The sequence below is a fragment of the Anolis sagrei genome, chromosome 1 (assembly GCF_037176765.1).
Source record: "Anolis sagrei isolate rAnoSag1 chromosome 1, rAnoSag1.mat, whole genome shotgun sequence".
NCBI classification, from domain to species: domain Eukaryota; kingdom Metazoa; phylum Chordata; class Lepidosauria; order Squamata; family Dactyloidae; genus Anolis; species Anolis sagrei.
This window is the reverse complement of record NC_090021.1, coordinates 143,219,702-143,237,809: the sequence shown is the minus strand read 5'-3', so window position 1 is coordinate 143,237,809 and position 18,108 is coordinate 143,219,702. Positions and strand designations below refer to the sequence as shown.

General features: G+C 38.9%; 1 protein-coding gene across 2 annotated transcripts in view; it reads right to left on the bottom strand.

Annotated features, from left to right (window-relative positions):
* Positions 1 to 826: 826 nt before the first annotated feature.
* Positions 827 to 18,108, bottom strand: part of TASP1 (taspase 1) — a 69,910-nt gene continuing 52,628 nt past the window's right edge. For both annotated transcript variants that reach the window (XM_060786015.2, XM_060786031.2), the window contains 3 exons: positions 15,137 to 15,247; positions 13,617 to 13,690; positions 827 to 2,965 (listed from right to left, as the gene is read on the bottom strand). In XM_060786015.2, coding sequence (XP_060641998.1) covers positions 2,873 to 2,965; positions 13,617 to 13,690; positions 15,137 to 15,247 — 278 coding nt within the window. In that variant the 3' untranslated portion in view covers positions 827 to 2,872. The remainder of the gene's footprint in view (positions 2,966 to 13,616; positions 13,691 to 15,136; positions 15,248 to 18,108) is intronic.

Sequence of the window (18,108 nt, the reverse complement as noted above, 5' to 3'; positions counted from 1 at the left end):
GGTTTGCCCACCTTGGAACATGCAAGATATCATTGTCCTTATTTAAGGATCGCTTTCAAATCTATGATACTATATCTCTCTGTGTGTGAATCATATCTATCTATCTATATCTATGGCTGGATGGCTCTTTATCAGGAGGACTTTGATTACGTTTTCTTGCCCTAGTGAAGGGAGTTGAACTCTATGGCCTTAAGTATTTTCTGTTGGTCATGGGGGTTGTGTGTGGGAAGTCTGCCCCAATTCTGTCATTCATGGGGTTCAGAATGCTCTTTGATTGTAGGTGAAGTGTGAATCCCAGTGACTACAACTCCCAATGTCAAGGTCTATTTCCCCCAAACTCCATCTGTGCTCATATTTGGGCGTATTGAGTGCTTGTGCCAAGTTTGGTCCGGATCCGTCATTGTTTGAGTCCACAGTGCTCTCTGGATGTAGGTGAACTACAATTCCCAAACTCAAGGTCAATGCCCACCAAACCCTTCCAGTATTTTCTGTTGCTCATGGGAGTTCTGTGTGCCAAGTTTGGTTCAGTTCCATTTCTGGTGGAGTTCAGAATGCTCTTTGATTGTAGGTGAATTATAAATCCCAGCAACTACAACTCCCAAATGACAAAATCATAATTTCTTGAGTGATGGTCACTCCTTGTGAGACGTTTTGTTGCCAAATTTGGTGTGATTTCGTTCATTGGTTCTTTTGTTTTTAAGGTACTCATTATGCACAGAGTATTTTTATATAGATTATTATTAAAAACCCAAAATCTTGCTGCTGTAGCTAATCCTCCTTTCCCCCAAAAAATTGTAAGTCCACGAAAAAGAAAACAAAACCCACAGTTGGGCAATACCTTTATTAGGACTGAAGTGTCACAAAAAAGTGTGCAAACTGGTTACTACAAGTCACAAATATATTGTACAGTGCCTTACCAATGCCTCATGTATAAACTTTGCAGATACAGAAGGAGAAGACTGCCCCACTTTGAGAGTGGTAGAACAGGAAGAGGGGAGAAGACATGACCATTGTTACAGAGGAGGGAAGCAAGCCTTAAAACTGACATGAAAGGGAGCAATCAACACAGGTTACACTTGATTTAAAACGCGAATGTTACCTTGATGTTTGACACCAGACTTGACAAATCAGTGGTGCAAAGTTCTGCATCTTCTCAAACCTGGAGGAGCAGGAGCCTTCTGAGCTCAGTGGCTCAGCTGCAGTGAATGTGGTTCAAATGACCCCAGTGCTGAAGGTTTACACACAAGCTAATTCAGCCAAGGTAAGAACAACTCACAGCCTTCCCAAATTAGTGGAGATTGTACTTTGGAAGGACTGAAGATCAATAGATAGAAAAGACTGGGTTGCTGTAGGTTTACCGGGCTATATGGCCATGTTCTAGAGGCATTTTCTCCTGACGTCAGGAGAAAATGCCTCTAGAACATGGCCATATAGCCCGGAAAACCTACAACAACCCAGTGATTCCGGCCATGAAAGCCTTCGATAATATAAAAGACTGCTAAATGGGGTTGGCCATGAGAGGTTGCTTTTTCTACACCAAGGAGAATGTGCAAAGCTTTGAAGCATTTTCCGTTCATTTGTGGTGAAAACAATAACTAGAGAAGATAAATTGATTGTATAATTATAAATATTTTTGAAAATATTTTGCAAGTATTTTTTAAAGGAGGTATACATCACTTCTCAACACAAGACGGGGAGAAAATAAACCTCAATTAATGTTCTCTTACTCCGTTCCAACAGATCGATTCACAAAGAATTCAGCAAGATTGTTCTATAGTCATATCCCTGTAAACATCAACCCTGAAGATGTTGAAAAAGTCGAAAAGGGGGGGGGGGGGAAAGCACACCTACAACAAAGGAAGTACATCAAATCGTGTATCATTGATCTCTCCTGTATAAACGTTGAAAAGGCCACTTGCAACTCTGCATGCATAACATATAAATTGAATTGCAAACATTAATACATGGTCACTGAAAATCTGGGACTTAATGAACTGAAGCAAAAAGCTAAAACGAGTACTCTCTCTGCCATCAATTTAATAGATTGCATTATTTGTCCAATAACAGCTTGTTTATTCCCACAGCATTCTCTCAAAATATATATTTAAACCAAAGAATAATATTGATTCTTCCAATAAACTTTGTTCTTATTTACATTCCAATAGTTCATTATACACAAAGCAAAGACTATTCATGACTCTGTACATTATCTTTACGGAGTCATTCGTAATACGTACATAACAGCTTGAAGCTATATAACATGTAAGCCAGGAAAAGTACCACCAACTGAATAATTAATTTTTAAAAAGGTCAGGCCATAATCCTGCCCTTGACTATTTCATTGAAATGCACCACTCTTTGTTGAAATTTAAAAAATAAGCCCTAGTCTGGAAAAAGATAGCATGTTGACAATATCACTGAAATCATTAAATAACAGAAAGCGCATTCAATCACTTTTGGATTCCAGTTAGCCCTCAAACCTGTACTTTCCCCCCCAATATGAAACAAATACATTTACTATGGCATACAACACAATTTTAACCATTTCTTGTTGCAATTTCTGGGCATTCTCATCGTAGGATAATCAATTAAGAAATAAAAAGGTTTCAAAATGTTAAATTATCGGTACATTATCTTCATGTGCACGACTGGGAACAGAGCTCCTATTCCACAAAGAGACGAGTTTTCATATACATTCAAACAAAGTGAATTAATATAAAGCTACAGCAGCACTTGTTTCAGGTTACAGTGCACGTGGTTGCAATAAGGAATATAAAACGAGAGTAAAATTCTCAACATCTGTTAAAACACAAAAGACCGTATGAGACACAACGTCCTTTGCGCTCCCCTTGCTAAGCAGAAGAGAAGCAGTTCAGCTCGCTGGGCTCTCCAGCCGACACACCCCTCCTTCGATGGCGACCGACTGCCCTGCCACGGCTCCTGGGGGGAGCCTGGAAATGTGGGTCTGCAGAGAAAAGTGGCAAGAATTGAGGAAGAAACCCAAAATGCAGAAATCCAAGAAAAGGGCAACATAAAAAGCAGAGGTGGGGGCTGCCCCCACTTTTCTGGGAATAAACTTTCAAGAGGAACATGATGCAGATTTCGCATTCATTTAACAGTCACTTAGATGCAAATGTAACTGAAAAAGAGAATGTCCAAGACAATATGTAACAGTGATAATTAAGTGAGCTGTAACAATATTATGATGGCTTAAAATGGGAATTTGTACTAGAAAAATGCCACATAAATACTTTAAAGGATTTGCAACATATGTTTATTGTGGTCATCCCTTTGGAGCCTGTAACACCAAGGGCTCCCGGATGAAGCGGCAACCAGAACTGTCTCTGTCCCAAAACCAAGCCTGAAACCAGTCTGAAATAGACCTAGATCAGTGGTTCTCAACCTGTGGGTCCCTAGGTGCTTTGGCCTATAACTCCCAGAAATCCCAGCCAGTTTGCCACCTGTTAGGATTTCTGGGAGTTGAAGGCCAAAACATCTGGGGACCCACAGGTTGAGAAACACTTATATAGATTTATTTCAGACTGGTTTCAGGCTTGGTTTTGGGACAGAGACAGTTCTGGTTGCCTTAGTGAGTGACCTATGCAAAGAACTGAACAGGGGGAGTGTGTGTGTCTATGTTGGTTCTCCTGGATCTTTCAGTGCTTTTGATACTATTGACCATGGTATCCTTCTGAGATGTCTCGTTGGAATGGGACTTGAAGGCAATATTTTACAGTGACTACCTTCTTTCCTGGAGCCTCCGGTGGTGCAGTGGGTTAAACCCCTGTGCCGGCAGGACTGAAGACCAACAGGTCGCAGGTTCAAATCTAGGGAGAGGCGGATGAGCTCCCTCTATCAGCTCCAGCTCCTCATACGGGGACATGAGAGAAGCCTCCCACAAGGATGATAAAAACATCAAATCATCCGGGCATCCCCTGGGCAACGTCCTTGCAGATGGCCAATTCTCTCACACCAGAAGCGACTTGCAGTTTCTCAAGTCGCTTCTGACATGAAAAGAAAAACCTTCTTTCCTGGAGGGATGGTCTCAGAAGGTGGTGCTGCAAGACTCCTGTTTCACTCCTTGGCTACTGGCCTATGGGGTCCTTCAGAGCTCAGTTCCTTCCCTCATGCTGTTCAACATATATATGAAACCGCTGGGAAAGGTCACCTAGAATTTTGGAGTGGGGTGCCATCTATATGCAGATGACACCCAACTGTATCACTAGTTTCTACCTAATTCCAAGGAAGCAGTTCTTGTGCTAAACCAGTGCCTGGCAGCTGTAACGGATTGGATGAGGGAAAACAAATTAAAGCTTTATCCAGACAAGACAGAGGTGCTCCTAGTCTGTCATAAGATGGATCTAGAAATAGGGAATCAGCCTGTGTTAGATGGGGTTACACTTCCCCTGAAAACGCAGGTTCACAGTTTGGGAGTACTCCTGGATTCGGCTCTGAGAGACCCAGGTATCAACAGTGACCAGGAATGCTTTTGCACAGTTTAAAGCCAACTGCGCCCATTCCTGGACAAATCCGATCAAGCCACAGTGGTGCATGCCTTGGTTACATCCCGGTTGGACTACTGTCATGTGCTCTACATGGGGCTGCCTTGAAAAGTCAACACCTTTCTCTGCCAGCAGACATTTGGGGAAGAAGAAGGGGCATGCTGCTGAGGAGGTTGTAGGTGGTATATTGGGGCGGAAGACTGTGAGTTTTAAACACAGTTTTAATGCTAATTTAACTGTATTTTAACTTAAATCTACTCAGTACTATTTAATTGTTTTTAAACTTTTGTATTTGCTTTGTTTTAAATTCTGATCAGATTGTGTGGTTGTTTTTTGGGCAATCAAACAATTAGAGTATAACATAACCACATTTTCTCATGAGGAAGTTTAGAAGATAAAATAGATGATGTATACAGTATGTGTGTAAACAAACACACACAGACACACATACACTTCATATATAATTGCCCTCATCCCCTACTTATATCCATTCCTTTTCCATTGTTTTCACCTCCCCTTTCCCCCTTCCCTCCAGCAACAGTCATATATTTCCTTTGCTGTGTGGCTGTTAGCTTCCTTGAGTCCCTATGAGGAGAAAGGCTGGGTATAAATAAAGTAAATAACAACAACAACACTACACTCAGGATGCTCCAAATCTATGCGGGAAGGACTATTCGTGAACCTAAGACCAGGGCTTCTTAAATCTTTTCCCCTCAAGACCCCTTTCTGCCTCAGAAATTATTAGGTGATCCCAGATATATAGGTATATAAAATAGATTTGAAAATCAAGCATTTACTGATAATAAACCAGCATCTAGAAGGCTAGCTAAACAGGATGATTTTCATTTTTGTGGAGAACAGCTGGAGCATTTTCTGCAGAGATTTATGTAAATGGGTGGCATTCAGAGAACTTTTACTATTGCCTTTTTTTTGCGACCCCAACATTGCGCTAAGACGACCCCATTTGGGGTTGGGACCCAAGCTGCAGAAGCAGTGGCTAAGACTGCTTGCAAAACCCACCCTTAACTTAAATTTGTAAGACCATGTGAGAACACAAAGAATAGCGCTGCACTCACAAATCCATTATGTTACTTAAAAGCAGTAAGAATTAAGTGTTGCCATGTTTCAAAGCAGCCACATTGTTTTTGAGAAAACTGCGCTTGAATGAATGCATATTGGAATACCAAACTCTTGAAATCAAAAGTTCCCACCAGCTTCTTCAAAATGAGGCCTGGGGCCTTTTTAATTTTAAAAACAAGGATATTAATTGTAAATAGTTTTTGACTCATTTGCCAATGCTGTAAACACAGAGTTAAATGATGTGGTCACACAGAAATTAAATTATAACAATAGAAGCGCAGCATGAAAAAGAGTACATGGGCATTTCAACAGATCAGTTGCCACTTGCCAGTAATGCAAACCCCACATTCTCCATATTTTCTGACATTTGTTTACTACACAAAGACTTTGTGTTTGGACAGAATATTTATAGCCAAACAACAAAGCATTCCTGGACAAACGAATGCCAGTAACATTATTGAAAGCTGGCACAATGTCACCAGGAGGAGGTTTGGAACAGGACAAAAAAACCCCATACTTTCTTATACTTTACTGACTAAAATGTGGTCATATTAACATGTTTCACAAAACTATAAATACCAGCAGAGAATGACGATGAAAAAAATGAAAAAGACACTGCATTTTAAAAGATTCAGGCATATGTAGAGGGAGAAAATCATGCAAGCACAAAACGCTTAAATTGCATAATTGAAAAAAATGCAACCAACCACAATGTATAGGAAAAGGTAAAGATTTCCCCTGTCATGAAGTCTAGTCGTGTTTGACCTTGGGAGGTGATGCTCACCTCCATTTCTAAGCCAAAGAGCCGGCATTGTCCATAGATGCCTCCAAGGTCATGTGGTTAACATGACTGCATGGAGCAACATCACCTTCCCGCCGAAGCGGTACCTATTGATCTACTCATATTAGCATGTTTTCAAACTGGGAGAGAGTTAGACAGGCCCTATATCTCAGGATCTGATCCCAGGTTTTCTGCTTTAAACTGGATTATATGAGTCTGCACCGCCAGATAATCTGGAATAAACAGAAAATCTGGGATCTAAAATAGTGAGCTAATTTGAAGACTGACTAGCTACTAGAGCAGCAGCAGATAGAGAGGTGTTTTCCAGTTCTATCCCAAAAGAGAGCAGTCAATGCAAAGTTACTGAGGCCAGAAAATGAGGGCATGAATTCTGCTGTCAATGCAAACTAGAATAGATCCATTGAATCAAAAGAACTAAGCTAAGTGGGGCTTTAATTGGTGGTTTTGGTATTTAACAGATGAATAACATAAATGACCAAAAATAAATATAAAATATATTATATACAACCTATACAACAAATGATTGTAGCACGGCACAATTGTATTTTTGGATCGTATCAATCCAAGAAACAATTTCTATTCCTGTTTCTCTTTTCTAGACATAGCATACACTGAGCTATGCAGAGTTTATCCTGTCACCAGATAAATTGTGCATCACAGGATCTGATCTTCCTCCTCCAAAAGGTTGCACAAGGGAGACAACTCACCACTGATTCACCTCAGTGGGGAAAGGCAAAAGCATTTGGCCCTAGAAAAACAGAACGTAGGACGAACATTCATGGAGCTTGCTTGCAAAATACCTATTTTTTCTCCTTTTCTTGGCCATGTATGAGAGAGGGGAGGAGAAAGCTTCAGCACTCAGCATATAGCTCACATCAAAGGAAGCTAGTAAAGATGCTTTGGACCAGAAGTGTTTTGAATTTCAGATTTTCAGATATATATACGCAATGGGATTTTTTGGGGATAGATGCCAAGTCTAAACCTGAAATTCCTTTATGTTTCATATACACCTTATGCACATAGCCTGGAGGTAATTTTATACATCAAATTTGTAATAATTTTGTGCTTGGAACAATGTTTGTGTACACTGAGAAAGCCAAGGTATTACTATTTCAGCCACCACATGGACAATTTTTGGTTTTTGGAGTACCGTAAATACTCGAGTATAAGCCAAGTTTTCCAGCTCTTTTTAAGCTTATACAGTACTTGAGTCAAAGTTATTTATTATTTTACTCTGTTGTAGTTGTTATTACATTTATTATTTTACTCTATTGTTATTATTTTTACATTTATTATTTTATTCTATTTCTTATTAGTACATTTATTATTTTACTCTATTTATTATTGCATTTATTATTTTACTCTATTATTATTGGAAGGGTACGTAAGCACATTTACATTAAAGAAGGTTGTTGTTGTTGTTCATTCGTTCAGTCGTCTCCGACTCTTCGTGACCTCATGGACCAGCCTACGCCAGAGCTCCCTGTCGGCCGTCACCACCCCCAGCTCCCTCAAGGTCGGTCCAGTCACTTCAAGGATGCCATCCATCCATCTTGCCCTTGGTCGGCCCCTCTTCCTTTTGCCTTCCACTTTCCCCAGCATAATTGTCTTCTCTAGGCTTTCCTGTCTCCTCATGATGTGGCCAAAGTACTTCAACTTTGTCTCTAGTATCCTTCCCTCCAATGAGCAGTCAGGCTTTATTTCCTGGAGGATGGACTGGTTGGATCTTCTCGCAGTCCAAGGCACTCTCAGCACTTTCCTCCAGCACCACAGCTCAAAAGCATCGATCTTCCTTCGCTCAGCCTTCCCTAAGGTCCAGCTCTCACATCCGTAGGTGACTACAGGGAATACCATGGCTTTAAAGAAGGTTAGAATAATGATTTAATCAGGGTTGGACAGTTTTATCTTAAATTACAATTTTATGTAAATATTCAAAAACATTTAATCTAATTTACATTAATCTAAAATTAATTTACATTAATCTAAAATTAATGTAATTTTATTCATATGTATTTTTATTTTGAAATTTGCTGCATTTCCCACCCTTGGCTTATACTCAAGTCGATATGTTTTCCTTTTTTGGGGTGGTAAAATTAGGTGCCTCGGCTTATATTCGGGTCAGCTTATACTCGAATGTATATGGTATTTGGATTTCAGAATTCCAGATATGGGATGCTCCGCCTTTATATTGGCGCTCCCTTCATTCTCCCATAATTGGGAATCAGTGGTATCAGATGCTTCACTCTGAAAGCTGTGACAACTACAATCAGTTAAATACAGTGCCAAAATAATACTGGAGGTCCCGTTAAAGCAATTTCTTTGAGACTTGTAGGATTTTGCATCTGATCCTCGGAAACGGTTTGCTGAATTAGTCAGTGGTCTCAAGTATTTTGTGTTGATGTGCAAGGAGGTTACTCCAGCATCTGTTGCAAACAAATCTGTTGCAAACAACATCTGTTGCAAACACAGATACCTTTGGAGCTGAACTGTGAAGCCAGGCCTAGGGAAAGATTTCAGGTTTCATGACATATATTCAAAAAGTGAGGAAAAAGATGAAAATTGAGTTTGGTGTGTCTTTAACAAGTATTAGTAAGGGCTGAGGACAGGATGACTTGGAAGTCTCTCATTCATAGGGCTGTCATAAGTGAAAATCAACTTGATTGCAGTGAACAACAAGACTAACATGAAATATAAATTCTCTTTGATGAAATTTATTCTAATTGTTTTGCTATTTGTTTGTGATGGTTGTTTTTATATTGTGTTATGCTCTTGTTCATTTGTTTTTATTTTATTTAACTATGTTGATCGGGCTTGTCCCCATGTAAGCTGCCCCCGAGTCCCTTCGGGGAGATGGAGGTGGGTACAAATATAAAGTAGCAGTAGTTGTTGTTAGCTAGAAATTTAAACTGTTATTAATGTGGATCCCAATATCTCTACACTGGCAATTGTGTTCTCTGCATACTAGCCATTCTTCTATAGGTGTTAACGAAAAATGAAATCCTATCACAGCACTTTTTAAAATCCTTGCGTGTTACTGTTTATATGTGAGTTATATTAATTGCATTTTTTTTTGCTTATTGTTTTTTGTTTTATTGATGTGTTGTCGGGCTTGACCTCATGAAAGTCGGTCCGAGTCCCCTTGGGGTGATGGTGGAGGGGTATAAATAAAATTTTGGTTATTATTATTATTATTATTATTATTATTATTATTACTGTGAAGCATGAAGGAAGTTGTGTCCTTCTTAAGGAGCAGAAAAAAGAACAGAGAAAAAAATATTTTGTATCATGATACAAAATAGAGTATTATTCTGGCCATGAATCCTTTAAAAAGCCTTAAGAGATCCATCTAATTTTCAAAACGCAAAAGCGATTATTTAAGCACACACTATGGCTACAGCCCTAATCACGGCTACTTGGAAATGAGCACTATTGCAAACAGTAGGGTTTCTTGCAGAATAAACATGTCTACAATCAGACAAAAAGCGTCAAAGGTTTGTATTGTCGTGATTTACTGTACACTGTCTTTCTATGTTGCTGTTCACCGCCACGAGTCGCCCTAGGGCTGAGAGTGGCGGTCAATAAATGCAATAAATAAATAAATAAATAAATAAATAAATAAAGGTTAGACGCAGCTAAGTTAGGTCTATCAGCAAACACACAGTGTACACCAAGTGATTACCATCCTACTGCTGGCAGCCTTGTCAAACACTAAAAGGGGGGAGGGAGGAGGAGGGAGGAAAGAGCCCACCCCACAATAATAAGTACTTGCATTCCTACCACCCGTGCATGAACCCACACTGAGGCTGCACCACAAATGCTTCCCTCAGGCACTTGCTGAAGTCTCTCTGTAATCTCCAAGAAGATCTGAATCAGATTTCTTCTACTTGTCTCTTTGAATACTGTTTTCAAAGAAACGCTGTACTAATTTTAGGAAGCATCACACTGAAAGACAGAAATGGCATGAATGAGAGTTGTTCTGAACCGTGGCCCAAAATAACATTTCCACAGGCAAATAGGTTGTTTCCTCCCAACCAGCCATTTCCCATCTTCCTCCTCAAAAGTGTATTTTAAGACAGACTAAATACAGTTGATGGAAAAGGGTGAGTAGTTACAAGCTCAGCAAGCCACTTTTTCATTTAATTGAAACTCTGGTCATGAGCCATTGATGGCCAGGCAGCTCTTGTCCTTTTCTATTAAGGCTTCCCAGAAAGCAACAAGTGCCAATGGATAAACTGTCTGCTCCACTGTTTCTGCTGTTAGAGGAGGTCAGTCAAATGTAAAGACAGCAATTTCTGGGAAGACATGCCAAAGAAAAATGCAATTCTTGAAGGCACGTATCCAAATAAAAGTACAATTCTATCTACAAAATCATGTTGTACAACTTAATGCTTGTTTTACCACAGAAGTTTCTAGATTGTTTTTCAGATCTGCTACATCTTAGAACAGTGGACTCACTCTATTCTAAGTAAATGTTGAGGAAGGAAAGATTTTTGTCAAGACCAAATATGACATTAAGTCCAAATATTACACTTTTCAAATCAAGACACAGCTGAATATTTTAGTTCTAGCACATCTAGAACTGTCTAGGAAATTGGCTGAGATAGAAAATTAAACAACTACTGTGTCACTTATATGAGTGAAAGAAATTCTTAGCTCTCAGAAGGGAAACGCCTTCAGAAATGCAGTAATTTCTTTCTCTATCTCCTGTTCACATTATATAAAACATTCAAACATGAGCTATTCAGGTTGATATCACCTAGGGCAGGTATGGGTAACCCAGGCTCAGGGGCCGGATGTGACCCCTTGGGCTCTTTTCTCAGGCCCTCCTCTCTCTCACCATTCTATCCTTCCTCCTTCCCTCCCTCCCTTAACTCCCTCTTTCTCCCTCCCTCCTTCCCTTCCTATCCTAAACCATAGTGATCACTGTCATCCATACCTTCAGATTCTCCAGAAATGGGTACTGCAATTTATTTTAAAAGGATTCGGAAACTGCAATTGCTGCTCTGTATTTCAATACCTATTAATTACAGGTGAAAATGGCATTTTAAAAATAATTAAAAAATAATAATTGCTGGGAATAATTATGACATTCTTTAAGGAGCATTGTGACATTCTTGGGAGCAATGAAAGTGATTCCCAAACTCCAGGTGTTTGGGACTTCAGGTGCCTTGGTCAGTGATCAGGGATTCTGGGAGGTGGAGTCCCAAACATTTTATAAGCAAAATAAAATGCTTTTTTCATTTTTTTCCATTTAATCTGCTATTTCATTAAAAGATGGAGCCTCACGAGGAAGCAAAAGATTTTCATAATCTCCAATAAGCTACTCCACAGAAAAGAAAGCAAAGTTGTTAAGTATCTCTTTTTACAGGATATTTTTTAAATTGCTTATGACTGCATTTGGTACTGATTATAAATGAACTAGCCAAAAGTATACCAGCATGTATGCTCATAAAACTATGTTTGTAGAGTTAAGGGCAATTAAAAAGTAAATCTGCCCACGGACCTTTGAGAATAAACTAAAACTTACAGCATTCCCAAAAAAAACTCCAAAACGGTTCACAACCTCTGAGGATGCCTGCCATAGATGTGGGCGAAACGTCAGGAGAGAACGCTTCTGGAACATGGCCATACAGCTTGGAAAACACACAGCAACCCAGTGATTCCAACCATGGAAGCCTTCAACAACGCACCATTCAGTACACTTCAGAAAAAGGAACATTGTACGCAGCTACTGCATTTTTCTTGGTCCTTGAAATTGGAAGTTTTATAACTTGGACCCTTTCTTTCTTTCTCCACAGTGTTTTGGATTTTATTATCTATTTCCAATTAATTGCCCCCTCTCCTTTCCTTCTGGAATAAGAACCCTTTGCTAACTTTTAGTTAGTGTCAATTTCCAGGACTACAGAATTCGATGTTTTTCAAGAGCATCTTCTATCACGATTATTAGCAGTGAGCAGCCACTGCATTTGGGATTAGTTTCAGGAAAGTATTTGCAGCTACAGGCTCAAAAGGAAAGAGAAGAGAGGGATTAACTCTCCTAGAGGAAGGTCACAACTTAAAAAGTGAAGCAAGAAGAGCAGCTGTGCCTGTTGGCTCTCTCAAGATTGCCAGCTGGAGAATTTGCCCGCAGCATGAAAGCAATGTGTACCAGATGTCCAACGAAAGATCTGTATGTAGGGAAAGATCCCTGAACAGAGTGCTGAACTTTACATTACACCAAGGCTTCACAAGCAACTATCAGGCTAGATCAACACAAGTCCTACACAAATTTTGGAACAACATTACAACCAATCTAACACTGAACCTGCCTAGCAACATGCTGGCCGTATCTAAAAATATGAATTCTACTGTTTTTCTTGATGTAAAGATGCCTAGACAAAAAAGAAACTGGATCCCAAGAGTGAAATGGAGTAAAAGAACTGAAGCCAAGCTTCTCTTTCTGGGTTCATGTTAAATAGTGCAACACAAGTCCAGAATAATTAGCAACTCAGCCAAAACAAACCTGGCTTACAATGCAATTAACTTCAGACCACAGTGTGTCAAAATTGCAACTTCAGCAGTGCTTTATCTCACATATCTGATCTTCTAAAACAGTGGTTTTCGGCCTGTGGGTCCCTAGGTGTTTTGGCCTACAACTCCCAGAAATCCCAGCCAGTTTAACAGCTGTTAGCATTTCTGGGAGTTGAAGGCCGAAAGGACCCACAGATTGAGAACCATTGTAAGAAACCTACTGCAACCACCATGCTTGAAATTATATCTAGGGAATTCACAAGAAAGCTTTTTCTGGCTTTTCTTAATCTTCCCACTATCAATCCCATTCCTTCCTAACACTTTTGACCTCAGTATCACTCGTTTTTATATTTGCTTCTAATCTTATTTCTTCCCTCTGATCCAAAACATATTTTTGGTCAGCGCTCTCATGCAACTTTCACCCTGACCAAGCGGCAAGAGCAAAAAGGAATGATCTTTGCATGGAATAGCTGAAAGACACTGTTCATTCTCTATTGTGTATTACAACACTAGAAAACAGCCCCGTTCCAGCCTGGTTTGGCAGCTTGGAAGGTGCCATGGTCCATGAGCACACCAAGAAACTGCACCCTTGTGATCACCAAATCATAGCTTAGCCATGATGTAAGCTGGTTCTTTATGTGTAAGCCCTTTGAATAGGGAAGGAAACCAGTATTACTATTTTTAAAAATTATTACTGCACTTATTCCAAATTTGACACTTACCTTGGCTTTGCCATCCTGTGCTGACATATATCCCACACACATGCTCTCTGTTGTATGGCTCCACAGGAACTCGACTATAGATTTGGACACAACAACAATCCTTTATTTACCAGATGGTATGTAAATGGAAGTATAAACATTAGGAAAACAAGCATACTCAATGATGACCATTTTACCCCTTAGATCTCCATGAAAACTCAGCCAATAGGCAAAAATCAAGAGATGGAAATTGTTCACAAAATGCTCTGTTCCCATTTTAGCTCCTCTCTTCTTTTTATATAATCAACAGTTTAAGCCTACGAAGCATATGCAGCACAGAAACAGTGCACAATGGAATACAAATATAGAGAACACATTTTAAGACCGAGACAGAGGATGATGATTGGTGTTTATGTATTTTAATAGATTTTAAATATTTAAACTATTCATTTTTAATCCTGTTTAATTATATTTTAATGTTTATATGTTTTGGGTTTAAATAGTACATTTTATTTTTTATTCTATTTTATAATATTGTTGGCTGCTTTGAGTCTCTTCTAAGAGAGAAAAAGTGGGATATTAATAATGATGATAATAATTCACATTGCCATGTTTTTCTTTTACTTACTTCCTCCCTGTACTAGAGAATATGTATAAAGATACTCTCTGCCTCTCTATTTCTTTGACAATACTAAAGACTCATGTGTAGAACTATTTAACTCATCAATTTACCTGTCCGAACGTATTTCCCCTTACAAACCATCGAGGATGTTAAGCTCACCTCACCCTCTGAGGATGCTTGCCATAGATGCAGGTGAAACGTCAGGAGAAATGCCTCTAGAACATGGCCATATAGCCCGAAAAAACCCACAAGAACTGAGTGATTCCAGCCATGAAAGCCTTCGACAATACGATGTTAAGCTCGTCTGGGGAGGCTCTGCTCTCGCTCCCACCTTCGTCACAAGTATGTTTTGCGGGAACGAGAGACAGGGCATTCTCAGTGGTGGCCCCTCAGCTATGGAACGCCCCCCCCCCCAAGGATATTAGATCGGCTTCGTTGCTCCTAATGTTTCAGAAAACACTTAAGACATGGCTATTTGAGCAAGCATTTGCAAATATTGAGTAATGGACATAGGAAAACGGAACAATTATACGATGGAATTGGACGACGTTTTTTTATTGAGGATTTACTGCCTTATGTTTTTACTGCTGTAGCTTTGATTGTATTGCTGTTAATGTTTTTTAAAAATTGTACTGTGTTTTTGTGGCATTGAATTTTGCCTTGTAAACCGCCTCAAGTCGCTGGAAGGCTGAGAGGGGCGGTATAAAAATAAAGTAAATAAATAAATAAATAAATAAATAAACATGGCTTCATAACTTACATACCACACCCTGTGATATTTCCCATCTTTTCCGTCTTTTTTCCATTTTAAAAATTGTTTATGAGTTATTTTTTTCTTTTGGTTTGAAAACAAAGTAAAATTGATTTGAATAATAAAAATACATGCGGCATAAACAGGCATCTTTCTTCACATTCTTACCAAGAAGGGGCTGCTTTTCCTGTGAAGAGTTGGGCTCCGGAGGGCACCTACAAGATCGAAGAACTATAACTCCTCCAAGAACACCATCCTCATTGGCTAGAAAAGGTGAACCTATAAGAAGCACGGAAGGAAGAGAGAGAATGAGAAATGAATTACCAACTAGGTTTTTTAAAATGATGCTACATTCGAAATTGATTCTGATTGTTAGCAAAAAGTTTCATCATATACAAGTCACTTACTATGAAGACACACACCAGAATTACCAATGGATCAACTCTGATGTAACATGGTAGAACTGATGAAATGTATGCCTTCCACCAATTAAGATGTAATAGAGAGAGCTTAAGAGCTCCTTTTAAAAAGTAATTTTAAATTTGCTTTGTTGTTAACTGCAGTGCTTGAAACCCATTGGGATTTCTCAATGTAGTGCTGGAAAAAATGTTACTTGGGGCAACTTTTAAGAAAGAAAGAAAGAAATCCTTAAGATCGACAACAGTGGAATAAAACTTGAAAAATTCTAATCACAATGTCTGGAGAATTTCATTTCAAAGATAATAATAATAATAATAATGATAATGATAATTATAATGATAATCTTTATTTATACCCAGCCACCATCTCCCCGATGGGGACTCGGAGTGGCTTACATGAGGCCAAGCCCAAACAACAAATTACAACAGAGTAAAACCAAAAATGCAAACTGAAAACGCAAACAATAAACAACAACATCATAATTACATAAAACATGTGAATACATAACAATATAAAATTACGATAAGCACAATCACAATGACATTAGTGAAGCAACTTTATGCTTATCCATTGCATTACAGCCTCGGATGCCAACAAAATATAAACAAAACAAATCTGAACGTCTTTTTTAAAAAGCACTTGTGGCAATGAAGCCCCTTAAAGGTGTTAACTCCTCAGCAACTTAATCCAGCCTTGTCTACAGGCAACTTGAACCATTAATGTCAAGGACTGATGTAATTTGAGATTTCACAGATGTAAAAATTAAGAACGTCCATGAAGTACTCAGGAAGCTATAGCAACGCAAAACACTGCTAATAAGTGAACTATATAAATACCATGGTAGGAAGATTAGATTGACAGGGGTGGGTGTCTAGATTAGATGAGATAGACAATCCGTTAAGGGCCGATAGAAAATGTCCAGGATTTATTCTCCTCTAAAAAAATATGAAAAAAGTAACAGCAAATAGATATTAAATGTTACTCCCAATGCTGCAGCATCAGCATCAAATCTTAAGGAGTTTCACTGTTGGTTGTGTAGCAAACACAGTGCTAGGCCTCAGAAGTACACATGAAGCAGAGAGAAGACTCTCACCCACATGCTCAAAAGTCCGGAAAAACGCTAGCAAGGAAGCAGAAAACAACTGTCTGACAAATGTTTCTTTTAATAGTCAAAACATAATTTTTAAAAGGTGCTATACTAGAAGCTGTAATTATTTTTAAATTAGTCACGTAAAATTAAAGTATTCTTTTTATGATTTGCAATTAATGTCATACATTTTAAAATGTGGGAAGTATTTTATGGTTTAAATATGACAAAAACATATTATACTACAGGATTAATTGCAAATGTAACAAACCAGTGAAGGCCAAAGAGTTTTTGATCACACATTTGCTAAAATTTTATTTTTCTGTGTATAATTAACAACCATTTTGTCTATTTTTTCAGAATGAATATATATCCTTCTTTTATCTTTTATTTAGTCCCCTATTTTTTGATCATTTTTAAAATCTCGAACCAAAAGATTTTTTTTTGCACAAGAGTTCTGAGCACTTTATATGTAGACAATTCAAATCTATTAAGCAATCAATCCATCAATTCTTATTGCTACTGTAAATAGTACAGAAATTATTACAAATTTCTAGAAAACTGTAATGAAAAATCAGTTGGGAAGATTCAATGATGCAGCTACTACAATTACTCCAAAATTAATATTTTTAAGGTGACCATTTTTGCAATGTATTTTGGTGGGTTCCCCACATCTGTCTTCATTTCAATACTAGAACCCCAAATCATCTGAGCTGTTCTTGAAATTATGATCCAGAAGTATTTTCCAGTTAAGACTTTTGTAAAATTAGATGGCCAAATACCAGAGGGAACAATAAAATGGTGAATCGTGCTCCCTTTCATCCTGAAGTCAATAACAACAACAACAACAACATCCCATCACCATCTTCCAAAAGGGACTTGTGGCGGCTTACAGGAACTTGGCATTATGCTAGATTTCCTCTGACCAGAAGCTGGCCACTTGAAGTGCCTCTGGAGTCGCTGTGAGAAGATCCTCCATTGTGCATGTGGCTGGGATCATGCTGCATTGTAGTAAGTGGTCTGTGGTTTGCTCTTCTCCACACTCGCATGTCGTGGACTCCACTTTGTAGCCCCATTTCTTAAAGTTGGCTCTGCATCTCGTGGTCCCAGAGTGCATTCTGTTTAATGCCTTCCAAGTTGCCCAGTCTTCTGTGTGCCCAGGAGGGAGTTTCTCGGTATCAGCTAAGCCATGGATTGAGGTTCCGGGTTTTGACTTGCCACTTTTGGACTCTTGCTTGCTGAGGTGTTCCTGCGAGTATCTCTTTAGATATCAGAAAGCTGTTTCTTGATTCAAGGTATTGGCATGCTGGCTAATAACTGAACAAAGGATGAGCCGGAGATGTCACTGCCTTGGTCCTTTCATTATTGGCTACTTCCCGTCGAATGTCAAGTGGTGCAAATCTATGATCAGCTTGCAGTGTAAGATGTCCATAAAGTTATACTAGAGGACCAAGAAATGTCTAGAGAAGCAGTACATAGATCAGATTGGGTTGCAGTGTAGGGGAGACGAGGATAGTTGATGCATATATCTATATCTGTGTATTTGCATTTTATTTTAAGAGGACCAGATGTATGTTGTATGTTGTATATGCACTGTTTGTTTTTGATAAGGCCAACTGGCTAATTAATAAAA